Genomic DNA, 24,293 nt, shown 5'->3' with positions numbered 1-24,293 from the left:
TTAAGTACAAGAGCTACAGGACAACTATCATGTAGTCCTTAACGTAGTTTTAAATGCTGCTTCCACAGGATCATTTCTTCCCACTTGATTCACTACTTTGGTTGATAGCTTAAAATCCATAGTTGAAAGATTTAAGCCCTTCTCTGGATTCACACTCATAGCCAGCAGTTCACCTTTCAGACAGAAAAAAACAAAGCCCAAGCATGCTGTACTGAGCCTGACCCACACTATCCCCATAGTTAACAGTCTTGATATTTTCCAGAAGCACTTAGTTAAGTTAAACAGAAAGAGCTTACATTACTTAAAGGTAAAAATAAATAACATCAAAACATAAGATACAACATTAACTTAATGAGAGATGAGAGAAAGAAAACTGCAGCTTGCACACATTTGAGCTTTTGCACTGCTGTACAGAGATTTTTACTGCATTCTTACTACATGTCATCTTAATACTATACCTTCTTTAGGATGATATCAATGTAACCTGCAATTAATTGAGAGATCTGTTCTCCCTCGGTTGTCTGTACTGAGTAATAGCTTTCCTGATATTCACCAAAATCCTGAAGGAAAAGAGGAAGAAAAACCCTCTTTGAAAACAGAAAGTAATAAATGAAGAAATAGTACCAAATATCAGTGGGGGAATTTAGATTTTAAAATTGCTTGTATAGACATTTTATGTATTTATATATATCCAACAATAAATTAAACTGCTCGAAGATTCTAAACCAGTCTACATGGGAGGTGAGGGAGGAGAGGGGAAGGATGCTTTTTATTGTAGCTTAATCACAAACGTTTCATAAATTGAAATGCTAGAGCACCAAGAGATACTTAGTCTGAGTTTATCAGACTCGGTCACTGAAGGACAGAGAAAAAAAGTCTTTAGAATTTTCTTCTGAAGCATAATTACCCATGGAATTGAAAGTTAGATGCATATGATCAAAGTGAATATAATTTTCTAGCCACTGTCTCTTGCTCTGTCACTTTTAATAACCTTGTCATATCCAAAATACTCCTGTTGCAGTGTTCTCTTACGGACCAAATAATTAACAAATCATCACATTCATGAAAGTTCTTGAAATCTGTAATTATCAAATGTATTAATGAACCATCTAGCTTTGTTTATGTTCACATCTTGCAAGTCATGAAGCGCATTATGAATGGCAAGCTCCATAAGGGTTTAAGCAGGTGTGAATAGTGACATTTTCTTAACTGTTTTAGTGCTTAGGCACAGAACAGATATAAACAGCTTTGTTTTTTTAAAAGATTTAAACAGTACTTTTGGGGAACTGGTCTGTCTGTTTTGAAACATCAAAATGCATATTGACCCTAGACACCAATATGGGCCAGTTTATTTATTTAGGACTCAGTGACTCTATACAATGCTAGAAAATTATGGATAGAACAAGTAACATTCAAGAAACTGTTCCAAGTATAAGTCCATCTTCCTTTCTCTTTGCCACGTAGATCCCTCTTCTTCTGAATATATACAAAAAGATTACCAGAGTGAAGCTTTTAGGTGAGGCAGCCCAGCGTTTCACAGTTGTCAGTGGCCATTCCTGCAACACCTCCTTGGTCTTCTCATCCACACGCATCACTGAGTCTTTGGTGACACCCAGCAAACGAGGAACCAGCTTGTTTTTGCCTTTCATTTTTTCCTATAAAGAGGTGTGAAAGATTGTTTTTAATTCAAATGGAGTTTCTCATAGGAGAAAAGAAAGGCATGATGGAGTACACCGACAAAGGGAAGCAACTGGCATGCAGACAAGGACAATTTAAAACTCTGGTCACAGTGATTTTCAAGCAATGTATTAACATTAAGCACCTCTGGTCTTTACTGGATCTTTGCTCTGCAGTTCAAAAGACACTCCCTCTTCTCCCTCCTCCAGCAAACAAGCACTTTAAGGATTATGATACCAAATCTTTGAAAGTTACTTAAAAAAATACATGATGGTAGTCCTAGACACAAGACTTCCTCTGTAAAACCACGTTAGAGAAGCTGAATGGGAAACTGGCACCAGGAGGACTGAGAAGTTACGTTGCCCTCACGATTTCTCTATAAATTTTCTGGAGAGATTAAGGGAAGGAAGGCTCACTGGGGCTGACAATTGGGCAAGATCAGCCATAATTTGTCTCATATTTTGGATTTGAAATCTTAGTTGTTTTCAATCCATAAGAACATTCTAACCCATGCAAATAGCACAAAGGGGCTGCCAGCTGATGTCTGCTTATTTGTTGGACACTCTGCCTCTTTAGTTTTCCAAGGTTGCAGAGCACAGGCCCAAGCTAACAATTTGCTACATAAAATCTATCATAGAATAGAAAGGAATCCACATTTCCTGTTTCCCTGAATTTATGCAGGCCACAAAGAATCAATTCCTATTTACATAGTAAGACATTTGATAGACTTTTAAAAAGATCTATTATTCCCTCCAACAGAAGTTCCATGACATGGTTACTTGATTCAGTTACCGTTTGCTTTAAGCTGTGACAAAAGAAAGCAAGATATTAATGAAAAATACTAAAATATTTTTACCTGTTACCATACAGGTCAGCCACATTGTGTTAACAAATCCCCACTGAATTAGCAGCTTGCTCTAAACGTGCATGCTTGTTAGTTTTAATATTTTAGTTACTGAAAACTGCATACCATGACTTTAGTATAATTTCTACTACACAACTCAGCTCAACAGCTCTGTTAGAGAGTTGAGATTCCTTTCACCGTTAATGGCGTCTAACAAGACATTTTCCCTTAAAGGAAGCAAAACCAAGGTGATTCTTTCAAAACGTACTGTATTAATGGTAGTATCCTCTGCATATTTTTCATCATATTTTCACCTCATATCTGCTTCACTAGAATTTGTGGATGACTAAGTACTTTAGGAAAAGGCAACCTACCAATATCCAGCTACCTACAAAGATTCTGGACTGTAACTGTGGAAGCCTAAGAACGAAAGCATTTGCCTAAGTTTAGCTGCCATTTCACTCTACGCCAGTGGGTACTGAATACCCAGGCACTAATGCTTCAGTCTCGTTTTCACAGCAGAATATCAGTATCTTAGTACCAAATTGTTTCAACAGCTTTAAGACCATGACCTGTTTTAATGTAAGGATTAAGATAAATTAATCATGCAGTTGATGAAGTTGTTCTTCAGATGCAGTTTTTCAGCATGCAATTCACATTATCATTAAACTTCTAAACCGGAACAACGTAAGAGTTCTTTGTGAATGTTCTTCTGAAGACAGTACTTTGTTGGTAATCAAAAGAAAAAAGAAGAAATATAAATTTAAATAAATTAAATCATGACAGACTCAATTTTCTTTCTAGAAGCAGTACAACAAGGATCTAAACTGACATCATAATTCTGTCTCACGTAGTAATTTACACTTTTTTCCAAATGCTGATTTCACAAAGAAGGCTGAAAGAACACCTTTGACCTTTGCTTAGTGCAGAGTCTGAGGTAATACATAACCAACCATACAATATGGTCAGCAAGATCTACATTACCTTAACAAGAAAAAATGACACTCCGTAGGTCCGCAGGGAACGGGCTAGCTTCACGTACTTCACTTTGGCTTCTATTTCGGTCATCTCACCACAGTTCTTGTGCTCCTGTAAAAAGAGTTCGGCATTACTTAGGCAGAAACACTGCTTTCTGGAAATAAACAAAAAAAGGGTATAGCTTTTATCTGTTTAAGGATAGTTAGTTAATAATCATCATAATATTTGAAAAAATACTGGCTACAAATGTTAGCAAGACTGTATCCTGTAATTCCTCACATCAGAGAATATAAGCAACCTGTGCAAAGGGAACACTCCTCTTCCACCATCATCCATTCTATCTGTGCGTCAGATCAAGTACATTTAAATGACTCTTGAAACAGTTTAAAAATCTAGGTATTGCTGCTATTTGGCACAATTAGCTTTCATACAATTAATGCCTCTTTACTTGGCTTTTAAAAATCATTTAAAAGTCCCAGCATCTTTTTTTTTTTTCCAGGAACAGGCTATTTATTCCTGCTTTGTGCCCAAAATTTTGGATTCATGAGTGTCACACCTAGTAACTGAACATTTTTCATCTCTTGTAGTTATTTCCAATGAGCTTTTTTTTTTGCCAGTTGCAGTTATCCACATTTTTTTAATCACACAAAAAGATTTCTACAGGTAAGGAAGAAAAAAATGATTTTTCTAAATATAGTTCAGCCTGAAATACTCATCTAGGTGTGTCTTATAACTCAATTTCTATTTAGTGTTTAAACAGTTTATTCATTAGTAAACTCTATTACCTGTAAGTAATGACAACTACCAATATTACCTATTCAAACTTCATCTCAGCATCTGCTCTCCTACCCTAGACCTTTCTGCTGGAAAATACTACCCCAATGTCCTGCTATTTAAATACTGTTTGTGGGATTCCTTATCGCACCTCATCTTCCCCTCACATTCTTCTCAACTGCTAGTTGCCACCTCTTTCATGCTGACTGATAACAGCAGGGGGAGCACCAAGAACACGGGAAACACTTTCATACTCCAGTTTAAGTTACCATCTTTACAACGTTCCACGAAGGAGCACTGGGAAGAGCAACTGTAAATTCAAAATCTCTTTTGCATCGCAAAGAAATAAACTGATTATATCTGCCAAGTTCAGCACCGAGATCACAACTAGGATCCCAAAAGAGCAAGGAGCCCAAATGAAGGCATTGCAGATGCAATATTTGGCAAAAGCCACCTGCCAAACTCAAGAATTTTGTAACTCCAGGAAACAGCTGATTTTTTCAAAAAATGCTTATTCTACCTTGAATAAGAACGTTTATTCCACCTTGTTGTTGTATTTTTGCCCTGTATCAGTGTCCTCACTGATGAACTTCTTGTTCATGCACTGAAGTATGTAATGACTGAAGCTACTCATAGATCCATATTTGACATGGGCAAAAATCACATGCTATGAATAGCATGATAGCTATAGTCAGAAGAGAATGAATCTTTTTTCACTTAAACAGCAACATCACTGCCAGCTAAAGGTATACAAAAAAGCGTTAGACATCCTCATCTATGATGAAGTACTACAAGCTGCAGGTAGAACAGACTTACTGAATTACAGAATCCCTAGAGTGGGAGTGTAACAGACATAGAAACTATGTGACCTGTTCCTGCTCTGCAACTTGTCTCCAAAGCTGAGACCACAGGTCACTGGTATGTCCTTCCAGAAATCATAAGACTTGATTTTTGCTGTTGATCTCAAAGTTTTTCAACTTCTATTGTATTGCCAAACTTGTCTTTCAGTAGGCACAGATATTTAGTGCATCTACAGACTCAAACTCTGAGATTACTTCCAACAGTATCAGTACATTTTATACTCAACTGCTTCAGATTTTTATAACTGTGTGACTCCAAGACACATCACTGAACTTGAGCATTAGCAAGCAGAATTGTATATTCCTTGAAGCTCATGCTTGAATAATGAAGACATGAGATTAAAACTGGCTTTCCTAAATGTGCTTCTATTTTAGTACAAATACACATCCTTACATTTCAATGCAACTGAGAAAAAAGTCTTAAGAATACTTAATATTCACTCTCTCCCCTTCAAAGTACACTGAATAATCATCAGTTAAGAAAAAAAAATCATGACAAAAAATCTGCTAAAGAAAGAAAAAAAAAGAAAATCTGCCAGTCTTGACTCTTAATTTTCAGATAGTTATATAATTCAAGTATATACAGACTATACAGCTGTGAAAGGTTGTGTTTTTCTTATAAAGGAAGTGAAACTATAGTAGGTTTTTCAGCCTCATATTTACCTGAAATATTCTCTTTTCAGCCCCTCTTTGTTTGATATATTCTTTAGGCAGGAATTCTTTTAGGCTAGAAAAAAAAAACAACAACAATTCCATAGTTAATGGTGCCTTCTTGAGGAGTGATGCTTTCCATGCTCCTTTACTGGCATTGAGTCCCCCAAGCTTCCTAAAATGGGCATAAAATACCTACACAATGAAACAAAACTCTAAGTAGGGTGAGAGCAAGAGAATACCTTGCATAGTTAAGAAAAACTTCATGCAATACTTTAGTTACATCCTCATGTAATAGCTCTTCATGTTTTGATAAGTCATCTAAAGAATAGCTGTGACACTTTCCATTCTTAAATCCAAATACACTCAATGTAATCTGGGACAAGAGGACACTGAATCTTGAGCCAGCTCTGAGCCTTAGCTCAGGCACTGCTATTACTTTCCGGTAGCACTTGGATTTACTACGTACAGGACCAAGTTCCTTTTGTGTCTTCCAAGAAGTGTTAGATCACTAATATCTTATCGAAAGATTTGAAAGCTATTTAAGTAGACACTTAATACCAGTCACTACTTCAAAAACAAAGTCATAAATCACCAGTGCTAATTTCTGTAGCACTCAGACACTAAGGGTCTCAAAATACAAAGTAAACTAAGCAAATTCAGCCTCCATGATAGAGTTTAGTCAGGGAAAAAAAAAAAAAAAAAATCTTTGAACACCTCAACTGTACCTCCTTGCTGTGTAATAAAATAAATCCTTATCTCAGTCAAACATCACCCCAACTTGAAGACATTTCAACATCAAGTTTTAACAAACATGACTTCTTTTCTGGATGGCACCTTCCCATCTGGAACACTCTACTCTGATGAAACTATGTCATATATTCAGCAGTTCATTTTCAGTCTGAAGACACTTCCATAGATAAAAAAATTGGTTTCTAAGGATTCCCCCTGCTTTGGGCTATTAAGTATCACAGAAAAAGCATGACTGGACAATCTCCTCATTTTAATTTATTCAGTAAGCAAGCACACTACTCACACAGAAAGCTAGAACTACCTACTCCGCCATGGAAAGTTACAAGATTTAAGAAGGATTGATTTTTTTTTTTTTTTTTTAAACAAGACTGACAAAAAAATTGCTGTGGGAATTTTTTTTTTGGGGGGTGGAATGGGTGTTTGGTTTTTTGTTTGTTTTAGTGTGCTTGTTTTGTTTTTAAACACAAAAGCATGCCATTGCAGATAACAAACAAAATTAACTCAAAAGACTACATCAGGATTTTTGTGCTTTCTTCAAAAATACTATTCTGTAGTGAGATCATTCTTTTTGTTCTTTCCATAAAGTTCTAGCAATATAATTTGAAGTAAGAACAACTATCCTTGCTAATCTTTCTTCCAATGCTCCAGTAGTTACATCTCACTAATACATGACAATGAAATACCTTCTCAGGACTTACTTACACAGACACATCATGGGGTGGGGAAGGCTGAAGAGCCAAATTAATTTTGTAGATAAGGACCAAATACAGCTTATTATCCTAAAAAGCTGGTGCCTTTATTCTGAAACAGCTGGTGCTTTTAGATAGAATTTCATAGGTTCAAATCAGTTTGACCATTACATGTTTAAGCATGTCTACTTACTTTGTTAACTAATGTACACTTTAAGGTGACATTGCTGAGCAAACATCATTTGGAGCTTCTTAAGCAGCAAGAGTTAGCAACTTTGAGCTTTGTCCACTAAGCACCAGTTGGTATATTCTTGTACGTGTAGCTGGCAGTTCGATCACATGCTTTTCCCTTGTATTTCCTTTCATTATTTTTCTATCAATAGACACATAATTACCTTGACATGAAGAGTGAAGTTCTAGCTGTTATCAGAATGAAATTGGTTTTATGCTACCTACAATCAAGATAATTATCTTTATGATGCAATAAACAACAGTTTCACTGTATTTAACAGCTTGTTTAATGGAGTTAGCCAAACCTCCTGGAATATACTATCGTTTAGCCTTCTTTAATCTCTTTATTTACTTATTATTACAATGGACAATGAAGTCAGTTAAAAAACACCTAATAGGAAAGTGTTTATTTAACTTCATTTACTGTGAGTTTGTTCCTACAGTTCTTAAAAAAATTATACACGAGTGCCAACATACTGATTATTTTTCATTAGCATAAAGGTATATCCAGTGTTCTCAAAAAAAAGACAGTTTAAGACAGTAAAACAGGCTAGATTAAAGAACTGAGCTTACTGGTCACCAAGCATGCTTGGAAAGGAAAAGCAGACGTGAGCAGTTTTAGCTGTGCCTTTCCTATCTGCATAGGAATGGTACCAGTTCTGTATTAGATATTTTCTCATCATATTTAGGCAATGTACCACTGTAGGTGCAACGCAAAACTTCAGCTGCATGAGGAAGGGCATGAAAAAGGACTATTTCAATTTGATAGTTTGAGAGCTTTGATAATTTACTCTGGCCTGAGCTTCAAGGAAATTCCAACAACCAATACCTAAGTGTTAACAAGATGCAGGCAATAATCTTAACCTGCGCCAAGAATCATTTATCCATGACAAAAAAGGATACAAAAGATCCCTCTATATAAACACATTGCAGACATGGCAAACTCAAGGAAGGTGTTTCAAAACAATGCTATGAAATACTAATAGTATTCTGTTACATGCTGTTTTCTGTATGAGCTGACAGATTCTCCTTAAGGGGATCTTTAGCACGTTCAGGTTTCAGTGGTGAGTGAACGGACAACTCTCAAATGTATTTCACATATTCAGCTACAGTACACAGTTTATATGAAACATAACTACTTTGACACTTGAAAAGAATCAATGTTTATCCACCAAAGAGAAGGAAATAGTTGGATGAAACTTTAAAAAAGGTCCATCTTTTTCAAGAAAAAACACCCCAAACGTACTCTTTTTTCCTGAAAGGACAAGAGGTGCATTGTTAGGAGAAAAAAAAAACCCAAATCAGCATGTATCTACACTAGTTAAATATATTGCTCATCATGAGTCAGGAGTGCTTGGCTTTTCTAGACTCACAAAATAAGTGTGAAGTTTCACAAAAAGGCTATCATGAAGGCTATATAAAGCCAAATGCACACAATACTAAATCATAAACATAGACACTTGAAATTAGAAGGCATTGACTAGGGACTTAGAGTTCTGGGGTAGGCTCCTCTACAGAGGGCAAAATAGAATTACTTCTAAAGCAGAAATCCTTAATTTTATGAAACTGATTATACACCCGGACAGCAATTGATTACACATAGTGACCTGCAAGGTTTGATCCCAGTACAATTGAAGCCCATTTAAATGAAAGTAAAACAATAGTAGAGAAAATTCCCTGGAGAAAACAATGGGGTTCTAAATTTTGGAATTCCGTTTCTAAATGATTTCCATTGAAGTAATGTTCTCTTTCTAACATATGGTTCAGTTATTTACACCTTTCATTTCTATTAGGATAAAAAAAAAAAGATAATGCACTTTATACGTGTGATGACTGTTCTGTGATGGCCTTCATACTATCCAGCATTGCATACAAAGTAGAAATATCATCCAGCCAGCAGCTTCAGTCCACCATAAAACACAGCCACTACATGAGAGCTTAAAAAAAAGTAAAAACAAGCAAACAAACAAAAACTTTACCCTGAAAACACCAAGAAGAAAACCTGGAAAAATTCAAGCAACTGAACTCTGCATAGCAGTTAGCAAAAACTGCTGGTAACTTCATGGGGAATTATTGCTTTAAAAATTAAAAAGAACTACTGCTGTGAACACCTAACTCTTGAAATCATTACCATCACACATCATCACCACCTAATGGTTTGCTGCAGGAATACTCTTGAGGGAGTGGACAAAGAAGGGAAGAATAAGTAGACAATAGACAAATCCCAGAGGAAGATTGTTGCGTAACTGGTCACAATTCCAAGGAATAAGAATCAGGAATACACTGAAGCTACTACACTGGACCACCTTAATTCTTAGAGACAGTAGCTCTTCTAGGAAAGGTTCATGGCCCAATCAGTAGCAGACAAACAGACAGCACAAAGAAAAGCTGGTTATTAATTGGAACTGAAGGATATTTGTTCACATGCTTTGTTTGCATAACTGAACTGCTACTTCAGGAAAATCTTTCCGAAGTGTTTCAAACAACCAATGTTGCAGAATGCATGCTCCAAAGCAAGCCATCATTTTAAACTGATTCCCTGAGACACATTAAACCCTCGACTCTGGCCCACTAATGAAGTGTAAGAGTCAGCACTGAGCATTTGGCCAGTGGACCAGGAAAGAAAACAAATATGCACCCATTGTTCTGTGCATCCCATTAAGGCATTCATGAGCCTCATATGTAGGCAAGGCTTGATGGAATGTGCAGTAAATAGCTTTCTTTTACCTTCCTACATTCCTTTCCTCAGATTCTGGCCTTTGGCTAATTGTACTGCAGGCAAATATATCAGAAAATCAAAATTGGTAGAAAAATGGGACATCCAAAATTCAGTCAAACTAAACTTGCCCTGCTGATAGCAGTAAAATAAGCATCACAATAAAGGTTAAAGGATGGGTGACTTGTAAGCAGGAGTCCTGTCCACGTCTGAAACAAACAGCACAATTCTTGATCTCCATTCATACAACACCATGAGATAGTGAATCTGAACAACTGATTCCTGTCACTAAAAAGTTTGGAAAATGTAACCTCTACACAACAATATTAACTTTATTCAAACAACAAAGCATCTTTCCATTCACGTACTTTCCTAGAAAATCAAACATCTGTGTTATATACTGATGTACAGTTAATTCACACATGGCATTACTAAATGCAGGCAGAAGTAGACTTCCAAGGAAGAATAAAATCCCAGTTCTCTCACATTACCAGATGGTTGGGGAATCCAGCTGCGTACTCAGCTGGCACCCTGGGGAAAACTGGTGCCCTGTGCTGCCTAATAAGCTGCTGTCAAAGGTCCCCATATCAGCTGGGGTTGAGGATTTATGCAATAAGGCTCCTTTCACAGGGAAATTGCTACAAAAAAACACACTGAATCTGATTACCTCTGCTTGGAGTACTAAAATGCATTTAGTCTGTGACAATTCAACACTAGTTACACTTGAGGTCACCCAAATTTAGAAGTTAGAAGTGTTTACTCTAAAAATCCAGGTTTGTGTTTGTGTTCTACATGAGGTCCAAACTGGATCTGTGCTTGAAAGCCTCCAAACTCGCAGGCCTTCTCAAAGGAGACAGGATGGGAACCATTCAGTATGTCATCACGAGCCTATAGGAGGTAAGCAAAGACATGTCAGGGACATCCAAAAAGAACTACTACACCTCGAAATTCCTTGAAAGCTTGAACACGGCCCAAGAATCCAGCAACACACTTTTCTGTCTGGAAGTCTTTATTATTCCATTCTGGACATGGTTATGACTAATAAAATAAACAAAGGGCTAGATTATTTTCTGGTGAATATCTACTGAGATTTATTGAAACCACAATTGTTACAAATTTCATCAAAAAGAAGACTTGACACCCATTTCCTGCCATATGTGTATATAAAATACAACATATGTATATACATGTATGTGTATATACACATATATGTCTATGTGTACATACACACAAGTAAAAGTTTTTATCTTACCACCTTTTAATAGTAGAGAAAATAATCTGCATAACTAGTATGTAAAAAACAGATTACTATTTAGAAATGAAAACAGGAGAAGGCAAACAGCATTGTCCTTCCTTTTTTTTAAATGTAGTGGTCATAGAAGATGATGTAGTTTACATCTTTGGCAACAGAAGGCTCATCTGTCCACAGACAAAACAATGACAAGGCAGTATCAACACATACTGCCATAACAGTAGCCTGAAAGAAGTACCTAAGTGGCAGAAGAACAGCTCAGTGTGATACAGTCTTCTAAAATACTTGAAAAGTGTAATGCAGTCTTATAAGCAATGCCATCTTGATCTTTTGCTTCAGGGTTTTAAAATGCAATTTAGAGCAATCCCGTTTCAATCAGCTGCAAGTATAACAACTGAAAATTCCATTAAACTTTCAGTGTGTTTTGTTTTTTTTTCTTTAAAAAAAACAAAGAGTTTAAAAGCCTACTTTTTTCAGACTGCATTACGGGAAACTGTACGAGAGCCTTTAGTTAAATAGTATCTTCTGCATAAAACTCTTAGTTTTGCAAAGGTATGTATAGTACCTCTTAGTGTGGGGAACCTGCCTAGGTGGACTCCCACCGTGTTACATGATATGGTCCATTTTGAACAGGAAGCCTGCCTGCCCTGCGTGCTGTCTGAGTTGAAGATTGTAAAGGGAGTGCAGAAGCAGCTCTCACTCATCAGGTGGAAGAGAAAAGAGATGAGAAGCAGAAAGTTGGTTGCAAGACCAACCTGAGATTATTACAGACAGAGCATCACCTTTAGAAAAGAATGGAGAGAAGAACTAAAAAGAACAACTTAAGACTTAAAGACATTCACGAAATTTAAGGAAACCAGGAAAATGACGTTAAAGTCAGCGTATTTTTGGTCGAGTGTCCATTATTGAGTTGAAAGTATTGGATTAAAAAGAATCAGCAAGGCCTCTGTACTATCATGTGTTCTTGAAGGAATAAACAAAAAAGTAAAATTGAAACACACTCAGAACTGGAATTCTAGAAGATGGAGTATTTTAGAAATAAGTTTTTTGTAATTAACCTACACAGGTTTCCTCAGATAAGGTAGAACCTGTACTTCTGGTCCACATACAGTACCTGAACATAAAGCAAATTGAGCTGAACAGGATCTCTTGAATCTACGTTCTGGTCCGAATAGAAGAACTTTCGTCTCAACAGTAGTGTTTCATTTTCATCGACTCCTTGTTCTCTAAACGTTCGGCTGTGATCCAGCCAATTTACTGCAACAAAACCACAGACGTGCACATCGTTAGATACACAGTGTTGCTAGTGTTAATACCTGTTGTGAAAATCATGTGATAATTGTCATTTCCACTGGAGGGGGAAATTCTGCAAAAAACATTGCTTTCATTTCTGTTTCTAGCCATTAGTGTTGAAGGTTGCTACAAATGACAATTGGAGAACAGCACTGCTGAGGAACAAGAATTTACTATAGCATAAATCACCATTAATATTGTTGAAGAAATAACTATAGTAAGGCTCTGCTACCAAATTTAGGTCTTCGAGATTTCATTGCAAAATTACTTAAAAGTTTACCACATTTTCCCTGTAAAACTAGCTACTCTGCTTATTTTTCTTATCCCTGAATATGTTTTTAAAACATCTTCCTGCCAGTCAATTAATCTTAGTGCCTTAATGTAAAACAGAAATAATGGTTCTCATGACTTTACACATAAAACAAATGAAATACTTTTAGTTCTTTGGCAAACTCCATCTACACTTAAAATTTGTACCTTCAAAGACAAAACTGCCTTTTGATGGCTTTCAGTAGGCATCAATATTTAAATAGTCAACGTTAATGAAGGGAGAAAACGGTCACTATAGAAATGACCCTTCACACTTTGGTTACAATTCCTACCAAGTAAGTAACAAAAATCACTTCAAAAGACCTGCTAACTCTCATAGCTAGAGACAACAACTTGTCCATTTACCCAATCTAAAAAACACTCAGCAGTAGACATTACATATAAAAGGATACAAAATACAGTTAGGGATAAACTGAGACACCCTGAAGAACCACAAAATCATACATTGCTGCATGGTTTTCTTGCACTATACTGTGGAAAGACACTAATCGAAGAATTATCCTGGAATACACTACTCACAATCATCATCTGTATGAAGCTTTGCCTTCAGTTTTTCCATTTTTCTTTCATCACGCAACAACGTCCTATCTTTCTTAAGTGTTCCTGTACTCTCCTCTTTCTTCTCTTCGATGCTCTCCTGGATTAAGGAATATTCCTCATAATTTGTTATTCCTGGAATTATAAATAAATCCAGTGTTTATAACAACAAAAATGTAACACATTTGAGGACAGATGAAATGTTCCTTTTCATATATGAAAAAAAACAATAGTTAATTTCAAGCATAGTAAAGATATTCCAGATGAAATGCTAAAGCAGTGTATGGGGAATTAGATCTCAAGAAGAATAACTTCTGCGTTCAAGACATCACTCCAATATCCAGCATTACCCTTCAAATACACCCTTCCTTTGTCATATGCCCCATTTGCCACTTTCAGAAAGATACTAAGTTTTTTTTTGTTATGTACCAAGAGAAGGTGCCAGTTTAAAAACACAATGGAATTTTAACTAGCAGTAAATTCCAGAATGAAGACATGCCATAGTAAATTTCATTTCATGGATGCCTACAATTGCTTCCTGAGAACCGAGTAATTTCAGCTTGCCCACGACATGTAGAAGAGATGTGGCAGAGCAGACCGAGGAATAGAAACCGTGTGAAATATATGATTTCTTTTGGAGTTTTATAACTCAACTCTTCCTATGAATTTTACATGAAACAATCAAAAATCAGTTCACAACATTCAGCATATGTGCTAAGTTGCTCTCATTTCTTCGTTCTGCTTTTTTTTTTTTTCCACTGTTTGGTAAAGCATGTTTATGCTCTACAGCAAAGTAAATTCAATGCTCACCTACATGACCACATTGATGAAAATAAGTCTAACTAATTTTTGAAGAAAATTTGTTACAGCATATTAGAATCCAGCATAGAAACACTCAAACAAAATTGAAATAGATAAATTTAAATTCAGCTTAATTCAGTTTCCATGTAAATTAATCTAAATCAAATTAAGGCCACTTTAATTCTATACATGAGAATCAAGTAAGAGTTTAAGTTGATTTAAACTAATCCATGTTGGACGCATGTTTATAGTTAAATATGAATTAGTTTTCCACAATGTCTCTATATACAGACTATAACCAATATGACACATTTTTGACCAGCTGCTCTGGATGGCTTCCATATGTCATTTTGCAAATTATATGGTCCTGTGATCAACTCTTAACCATAACACAGAGTCCTAAGTTAGGGTATATTTCAAGCTTAACAGTATTTATCTTTTAACCCATTGAAGTATAACTTTAGTTCTAATTCTTTACCGCATAGCAGGAAAGTGTATGTAAAAGGTAACACACAATAAAAAATTTTTAACAGTACTATCAGATAACTGTGTCTTCAACTACTAAATACTGAAGTTTAAGGACACAGTTAACTCTACCAACTTTCATAAAACCTGGACAACAGATTTCAAAAAAGCGTTTAGTAAATGTTAACTGATAACACATTTGCAGTTTTTTACATTATGTGCCAATTTCTAGACAGGAATACACATAACATCCTAAAGATCAAGATGCAAATATGGCAAAAACCTAAATCCTTAAGCCTGCGGGTCCCAAAATCTTACCTATCCTGCTGCAAATAGTAACCAGCAATTCACCAACTGTTTTAGAATCATCCACCATGACTGTTTTCACTGAACCATCCAACATACGTATTTTCTGAGGTCTCTGTTTCTTTTTGTACTCCAATATATCCTAGGAAGAAAGCAATACTGTTTCTAAATGCTTTTGGAAGCCACCACAAGCCAACGCACTAAGATGCCTAAAACCAGGATTTCCTCCCCACCCACCAAGCTGGATTTTCTTCTTTGTTACGGTATAAACAAATGTATTCATGTAACAAACTTGTGAAGTGACTGCTTTTAGTTCTGCCAATGTAATTTCTCAAGAAATTGTCCTCGCTGGCAAGACCAAAACTTAGGCAGGGTGGGATAGACCGAAGTACCTCTGTGCTGCAAAAACTAGTTCAGCATTTAAAAAGGATAGCAACGCCTTTTGGTTGTAAGCAAGCTGGCCATAAAGCGAGCAAGTATGACTTCATCACCTTTAGTATAAAGAAACCTACACTATAATTCAAGGTCACCTCAAATATAAAGTTTATTACAAAACTTGTTTTTTATCTTCCTGTTAATCATTCTATGAAGACACTGTTGGCCGCAGTAGCTCATAGTCACAACCAGGCGCAGGAAAAAACTAACTACTGAAGCAGAGCAAGGAAGAGAAGTGGGCCAATTTCAGGAACAGACTCAAGATTCTCCTAGCCCTCCAAATGCTAAACATTTTCCTTGCTACTTGGGAAACAAGTTTTCTGAAAACATGTTGATGAAAACGCAACAGACTTGCACCATACCCCATTTCTCAACATGTAATAATCCAGCGTTCTTCCAGCCTCCAGCCATATACCTTTTCGAGGATCTTCATCTGACAAGAACAATCCATAGTCAGAGGCTGTGGAACAGAAGAGACAGAGACCCACCGAAAAACATTAAACTTAATAAAGCAAACATAGTTTTATTCAAGGTTATTCAGCTTCTGAGTTAAGTTTCTATTGCACTCACCTTCCGTTCTTCATGAACTTAGAATTTTTGTTGTGCTTCAGAAAATATTTAGTGTAGCAGCAGATAGCAGAGTAGATCAGACTTTAGACAAGATTTGAACAAAAGCTTCACTAAGCAAGCGCATGTCACATCCACTGTGTAATTTGTATTATATTTGTAATTACTTCTCTTCAAGATGACTTTTTTCAAATGCTCACAGGTCCTTCTTTGCAATTGACTAACCAAAAGTATAAGCAGTTTGGGCTTAACTACCGTATACTATTTCAAGTAATAGTTGTATTTTACAAAAAAAATTACAGTTTGTTTTCCACCTTTCACATACTGAGTTTACACCAAACTTCAGAATTTTTTGATAGATGCTTCAGGCTTAGGCATTTAAAAAACCACAAGGCTTCTAGAATTACATCAATAACAACAACCTCAGGGAAAACTTGCATCTATTGCAGGCTAAACACATGCCAATTGATTCTTTCAGAATCACAACTAAACAATAAAATTTTCACTGTCACAGAAGAACAAACCCAGGCTTAGACTTCAAAGACTAAAATCCAGGTACATAAAATGAAGAATCCTTCCAAAACCAACTGAATAAGAAGAAAAACTTTTCCTGGTGAACTTAATTAAAAATTCCCTGAAAAGCCAAGTGCTCCGCAGAGGTGTTTATAACACAAATTCAGTACAGAATCAGCTATGTAAAAGTTTAGAATCTGTGCCTATAAATAGGTTGTGACCTTTAGAAGTACACAAAGTGCCTTGCACAGAGCACAGAAGAAGCACCGACTGCCCTGATATTCATTTCTGGGGGTTGTGCCCTAGTGATGAAACAGCGGTAGCTGTGCGACTGGCACGTTCACATCACAGCTACCTTTGGGCCAGCATGCAAGCTTGTTGCAGGAGTGCAACCAGCAGGGTTGACAGTCATCATGCACGACAACTACAGTTTCAGCTGTGCAGGAACTAGTTAGATTCGTCTACACCGCACCCCTGCGAGTGTTCTGAACTAACAAGCAAACACACACATTTTAACAGCCACAAAGAAGGGGAAAGGATATGTTAGTAACTCTATTTCTGTTCGTCACACAGCTTCACCAAGTCGATTCAAGTTCCTAACTGCACTGCAATCACATGTAAAGAAAAAGCCCTTTTATACTATATTTTTACCTATTCCTATACAATCTGAGGAGAGCTTTTCTATGAGGTTGAGGATGTTCAGGGATATTTATTACTCAACTTTTGAATTCAACAGCTGTTCAAAATCACTGCCTTGAGAGATCAGGATAGCAAAAATGCACAGCTTATATTGAAAATTTAAGCTCAATAACTAGACTTCCTAAGGACTCCTGCAAAGGAGAAACGTTTCTAAGTAACGGTAATATTGTCCATTACTAGTATGTTTTCTTAACAGTTCAGATGAGATTTTTCAAACAGCTCTAAAGGTTGAGAGCTGTGCATAAAACTCAATAAACATAGTTCTTTAGGAATCAGATCCTAGTGGCCTTATATAGACTACAGCATGAAAGGATTCCAAGGAATCTGATTTTTTTTTTTTACAATTTGGACTACATTTAAACCAGAGTTTTTGTCTAAGTAAAGACATATTTCACAATCCATATTAATTTAATTTGCTCAATAGTACAGAGATAGTTAAATTTGATTAATACATAGTAGCACTGTGAATATGGCATGCACAGCATTCTGATGCTTTTACTTATTAACCAGTTTCAAACATTTCCTTTTACACATTTTGGAGATATTCAGTCATTCTTTCATAATTCACGATGTCCCTTCCTTTGCTGAGGCATAAAATAAGCCTGCCCAGGTTTTCCTAGAAAGCGTTGCCGCAAATACTGCTTTAAAAAGATGGTACCACAAAAACTGCTCTCCAAGTAGGGAAAAATAATCTTTCAGGCAAATAAGCAATTTATTTAAGAAGTCAAAAGTTCCTCAAAAAAGCATCCTTCGTAGAGAAACCTCTGTCAGGACAAAAGGAAGAAAAAGAATGCAGATATGTTCTGTCACAAAAATCTATTTGTACTTTGTGCCTTTCACTCCGGAGCCTCACAATTTAAATTCAAAAACAAACCCTCCAACCTGAAAGATAAATGGAGGAACAGAACAGTGTAAACAAAATCATGGGTCTATGTTTATTTTCAATTCAGCCAATGAATTAACTAAGAACAAATACAGGAACTCACCTTGCCCTGTTTGAGCCTCTGGCACTCGTTCACGAATAACTCGACAGGCATCATACACCGCAGTGGATGGTTCAAACTGCATCGTCTTCACTACGTTGCACTGGCGGACGCAAATCTTCAAGGAAAGAGCCACCATGGTGTCAAGTCACTTGCAAGTTCTTACTAAAGTATCTGAAAAAGCAATAGCAGCATTATTATTTAGAATTTTCCACTTAATGCTTTAATACACTGAACTTTCCATTAAAAAGATAAATTAGTTCAGCAGAATTACATGCATCCAAATGTAGTTCTGTATAAAGTCTCATTAGCACCATCAAGATGGAAACTATCCAAAACACATTTTTTTTATATCAGAAATTCATTTTCCAAAAACTTGTGTACAGATACTTAAAGGCTGATACTTTGTCTGAGGTATGTCAAAATGATGCATAGGAAAGCAATACACTTATCAGATATATTGCCAACATATTTACTACTACTGACAGAAAATGATTTTTCTCTCACCACACCTTTCTATTAGACCATTTAGAATAACTGGTAACTAATAGCTTAGAATAACTACTTAAATGAAAGCAGAATTTTCTTAGTATATAACTTCTCCCTTCTGAAGATTCTGAAGAGTGCAATACTGTGTTGTGGGTTTTTTTTAAGTCTCCACATAGACCTACTAGATGTTTTTATCCTGTTGCACAGCCACCCAGAGCTTTAAGAATGAGCTATTTTTCATTTCCATTCTATTTCAGAAACTTCACTGAATTTAACAGCATTTGTCTACAGAAACAGGAAACTACAGACACTTTTTGTTTTGTTTCATTGTATCATGTAGATAGTCTGGGTTTTGTCTCAAGCATCTTACCCTGCTGTCGTAACACTCAAACCCACTCTTCCATCATTAGACTTTGCACAACAGTCTCCAAGAACTCTTGAGAACACAAGTCCTTTCTGCATAAATACAGAACCTACTAGAATCTCCAAATCCTTTCTGCATAAATTCATGTATATGTATTTTAAATAGGAGGACATGAGATTTTATGGATTACTGCCACTGATGATAATATAAGCAGGGCAAATTCCAGTAGTTCAACAAAAACATAAACTTCAGTTGTGCATCTTCTTACAGCCCAGATAGTCAGAACTGTCTGGCAGAACCACTTTAAGGAATAGGTAGGAACCACCATTTCATTTCATCAATGCACCGATGCACTGAGCTCAGTGATTGCATCCCTTTTCCAAGGCACAGACAGCAGACAAATCATTTCTCTACTGATAACATTTAGGAGCAGCTTTGGCTCTAAAATGTCATCCTCCCCCATATTTTTGTGGCAGCCCATCCATCTGCCTCTCAAAAGCAAACCATCCTACTTCAGATTTTTTAGTACTTGCAAGACCACCCACTACCAGTATGAAATTCTAAATGTGATAAGATTATATGATACAGAAAAAGGGGTCAATCAGAAAAAAAAACACACAAGCAACGTTAATGCTTTCCTCATATATCAGTGTTTGATAACAAAACAACCTGTATTTTGAAGCAATCATTCCAGGCAGAGGTCTGATAAATAAATGAAGAGCTCTCCCTACCTAAAACTCATCCAAAAGGTCTTTACATTTCAGAAGTAATCATTCAGTATAGAAGCAGCACAAAAAAAAAAACAAGACAAAAAATAAATCTCTGCAGTATTTCCAGAGATTCGCCATAACCAGGTTCAGTTTAGCACTTTATCATTTACACATAAGCAACCCTCAGAGCATTACAAAACCAAAAAATATCCCAAGAAAATCACAGACTGAAACAATTTTTCACCATCCAGAAAGGTCCTAGGAAGACATTCATTATGTTCACTTGTACTTATGTGCACTGTCAAAAAAAAGGTGGCGCACTAAACACCTGGAAGAGAGACAATCTGCCCAAGTTGCTCAGAAGGCAATTCTAACTCACAGGTGATCTCTGAAACCTGGCTGTCAGCTTCCAGCATCATAAGGTGAGCCACAATTCCTGCTCCCTCCTCTGCCAGCTCACTGTGATAGAGCAGGGCCATTATAATGCGACCCTCTGAACTCACCCCTATTTCTACCTCTCTTAAAAAGATGAAGTGATAGGAAGTGATATATAGTGACACCAGTGAACAGGTAAGTTCTGGAAAAAGCTTTCCTCTCCTCTTTGCTTTCTATTGCACCTGAAGGTAAGACTTGCAAGCCACACACATCAGATCTTCAGACTTCATCTGATGATCTTGTCTATTAAAAGGCAAAACAGGTACTGACCTTTTCCTATCAACTTTTCCATGAAGAAGCTGCAGTCTTAACTTTTAGTATGAATGACTTGGGTTAAAGCGAAACAGTAATTCAGAAAAAACGTAAGCACATTCAACAATCATCTTTTTTTAAAAAAAATAACTCAAGTAGAGGCATTAGAACATGTCTCTTCTCTTCTGCTAACACATAAATGAGTAATACAGGTGACTGAATCTATTCTCTGACATTAAAGCAAAGTGAACCTAATACAGTTGCACAGGCACATTGCAGCACCTTTTGAAAGATCAAACTCAACTCCTGTAAAGGTAAAAAGGAGGATCCACTGGAAAAATCTTTGTGTACAATGAAACGATTGACTGCTTTCTGGTAGACAATACTACACAAGTAACTGAATAACACCTGACTTGAAAGTTTCATGCCATACAAATCCTGTATTATCAGCACTGACTGCAGTGGGTCTCATGTAAGTTATGGTGATGTAATGTTATGCTTCCTATGTATAGTTGAATCTCTTAATATTTCAGAAAATAACATTGTCTTTTAAGGTGAAGAGTCACAATCTTATGGCATGAATATAGATACAGCTACTTGCAAACAAAAATCTACTTAATCTTTTAGTTCACCCTTTCATATATAACACTCAAAGATGGATTTTAAAACAGGGCACTAACTTACATCAAGGAACATTCAAATTCAGTCCAGCATCTAATCTTCTTTTTTGAACAGAGAATAGGGGCAAAGTAAAATCAAATGGTGAAGACTGACTATGAAACTTTAACTAGAAAAATAAATTAAAATATTCTGGTAAAATTGTTGTGATTTTTGCAGTTTGGACTGTTGCTTTTACTTCTTGGCATAAATTTAGCAAACCAGAATATTCAGATAAACTTGATCTCACCTATGAGTTCCAGAACAGAGTAAGTCAGAACTTGAAAGCAGTTTAGTCAGTACCGCATTGTGTCACACACTTCATAAATTTAAAAACAAGCAGAGGCCCCATGTCTTAAAATCTAGACCAAAACAGTTCTTTTAAAATACATTAAGTACTTTCTCAGCTTGTTAATATTTTCACTTTGTGATCATGCACCAGAGAAACCATAAAAACGTGTGTCAGAAGGATCCTCAAGCAGCAGCCTAGCCTAGCGCCTTGCACTGCAAAATGATGCATCCCTGCGCTGTCCCTGCCAGATGCTCATCTAATCCATTCTGATAAAGTTCCACTGAAATGGAGTTCACAACATCCATTGGGAAGATGATCCATTGTTCTTTTTCTTTTTACTACTACTACATTTGGGGTGGTTCCCTCCTAACTACTCAAGTTTTCAACCTAGGCCTTTCACTCTGCAAAAGAACCTTTTTGCCCTGCCCTACATAAACAGACAGTGATCTTGAACACAATTTTATAAGTTGGGAACCTGTTACTGTTTCTTCCCAATATTCCTTTTTTTCAAGAGTTAAATTCAACTCTTTAAAGAAGGAAGGACCTAAATACATCAGTGGTCTGGTCTCCTTCAACTGAGTGCTCTTAATTTCAGCGACTCTAAAGGATGCTTTATTCAAAAACAAGCTTATGGAAAGAACCTATGAGTTATCAGCTTCCTCCAACACTGTGTTCCCAAACTTTAGAGAAAGGTTTTCGTCTGCTTCCTCCAGATTACCCTGGGGCTCTAAACCTCCCCACTTGGCTTTCAGTAATAACTGGGACAAGCGGTTTCTACCTTCTGGATAACAGCCAAAATAGGACAGCTGTTTTTTCTCAAAAGAGCTAAGAACTTGGTCATGAAAAAGGGTTGAGATCACAGAGAAAAATCAGAGAAAAATATCTTCCATGCTCCCTCTATCTTCTATACATTGATTCACACCTCATTTAAATATTTTTCTGTGCAGGTAATAGACTCTTTATGCTCCCCAATATCACTCAGCCTCTGGAATGGCTGAACAAAAGTCAAAGGGTTGCTGGAAATTAAGAGGATTTTGGAAGGAATGGTTTGCCTGGTACTAAGTCTAATTGCTCTGTGAGTAATGAAATAGGTGATTTCTAAATGAGACTATGATTGATCTGAGCTTGCAAGGCTGGAGACTGAAGTAAAAAGTTCTGGATCTTACAGGTTTGGGAGAGGCTGAAGCAGCTCCAAGCTCTTAAAAAAAAACACAGATCATCAGTGAGAAAACTCAGTACCTCCAGGTATATATTGTAATGTGTACATCAAGGCCTCAAGTTCAACCATCACACTAAAAACTACTAAAAAGTAATATACAGAAAATTCTATTACCTCCATACATTGCTAACAAATCTGGACGACCAGATCTGATGCTTTACAACACTTAGTTGCTGGCTCAGTCTGCCTATCAATTAATTGAACAACACAGCATCGAAACACACAATGAAAAAAGTACAGATTTCCTCAAAACGTCAACTACAGTTACCTGCAGTATGAGGGAGCCCTAAAATATTCTAAATAGTTGGCTTTTAACAGTGATGAAGTTGGTGGACTTTTTTTTAAAAACTCACAAGGACACACCAAAGGTTTCCCAAATCACCTTCACCACACTAATAGATGTGAACTGCTAATGTATCTTTACTAATTTGTTAGTGCTATCCATGGCCAAAGTATTTTCTGTTAACAGAAAGTGAAACAAGTCCCTTTTCATATATCAGCATTTGCTTGGACAAAGTTCTGTTTCAGTCACTCCAGACATTAAGGTTGGCCTGCTCGACTTGTTCCATGCTTCAGAGAGGTACCTCAGAGTTTATTCAGGAGTTTTTTTTGTCCAGGAGGTACCACACCAGGTGTTGCAAAAAGGGGTACTAGCAGCCCAAGCTGTAAGCTTCTGCTCTAGTGGAAAACTTCACAATCTTTCTGACCTTGAGAAGAATCTACAGGAAACCAAACAGCACCACCAAGCCATTTGAAGGTCCTTTGGTTGTTGGTAAACTTCTCTACTGCTCCAACAAACGGCTTTCCCAACTAGCTCCTTAAAAAGCCTTCAATAACAGTATGTAATAATGAGTTGTCTGCTTTTCATGAATTTGTCTACATTAAAATCATTAAGATGGATGACATCCATACTGATCAAGTTCAGACTTGCCCTGGTTAGAAAGCTTACCTTATTTTTGTCAGGCTCGTAAAATGAGGGCAGAATCAGTGAGGGATCCAACTCTGTGCAACTTCAGAAGTGTACAGGTCAAATCAATACTATGGATGTGAGTCTCAGGGAATGTACAGAACACATTTCTGTCTCACAATATCTTGCTCAGATTAACTAGCATAACAAAACGACAATTATAGAAATTCCACAAAAGATTCCCTAAGAAACTAAATTGTACCTGAAAGCCCAGCTCTGCTAGACTGGAAAGGTGGCACTGATGTTACAATCACCTCATCAACTGCTGTACAAAAAGACAGACTAAGGCAAGGGGGAGCAGAGTTATCTCAAGAAGCATTTTACAAGGACTCTCAACAGACATATCACCTGGGGTAAAAGGCTGCGTCTCCGAATATTGATAAGGACAGAATTACACATCACTTAATTCCAACAGGAATCAACTATCATCAAGTCAAAAATATACAATAAAACAGTAGAAGAACGGCTTACCAGATGCAAGGAAGAAATGAGATTTAGAGGGGAGACCTGTTAGCAGACACTGACCTCCCTGATCAGTCACATACCCACCTGGC

At 36.7% G+C, this 24,293-nt stretch overlaps 1 protein-coding gene across 1 annotated transcript in view; it reads right to left on the bottom strand.

Moving 5' to 3' along the window:
* The window catches only part of TLN2 (talin 2), a 184,219-nt gene that overhangs the window by 91,530 nt on the left and 68,396 nt on the right, over window positions 1–24,293 (bottom strand). Inside the window, exons 3-12 of the mRNA XM_086620595.1 lie at window positions 18,358–18,528; window positions 15,955–16,052; window positions 15,170–15,299; window positions 13,568–13,720; window positions 12,540–12,682; window positions 10,934–11,061; window positions 5,797–5,860; window positions 3,506–3,610; window positions 1,500–1,655; window positions 459–560 (exon numbers count right to left, since the gene is read on the bottom strand). Coding sequence (XP_086476721.1) covers window positions 459–560; window positions 1,500–1,655; window positions 3,506–3,610; window positions 5,797–5,860; window positions 10,934–11,061; window positions 12,540–12,682; window positions 13,568–13,720; window positions 15,170–15,299; window positions 15,955–16,052; window positions 18,358–18,493 — 1,215 coding nt within the window. The 5' untranslated portion in view covers window positions 18,494–18,528. The remainder of the gene's footprint in view (window positions 1–458; window positions 561–1,499; window positions 1,656–3,505; window positions 3,611–5,796; window positions 5,861–10,933; window positions 11,062–12,539; window positions 12,683–13,567; window positions 13,721–15,169; window positions 15,300–15,954; window positions 16,053–18,357; window positions 18,529–24,293) is intronic.

This window comes from Tauraco erythrolophus, chromosome 14 (assembly GCF_009769465.1).
Source record: "Tauraco erythrolophus isolate bTauEry1 chromosome 14, bTauEry1.pri, whole genome shotgun sequence".
Lineage (NCBI taxonomy): Eukaryota > Metazoa > Chordata > Aves > Musophagiformes > Musophagidae > Tauraco > Tauraco erythrolophus.
The sequence above is the reverse complement of the archived record's forward strand: the minus strand, read 5'-3'. Positions and strand labels throughout refer to the sequence as shown.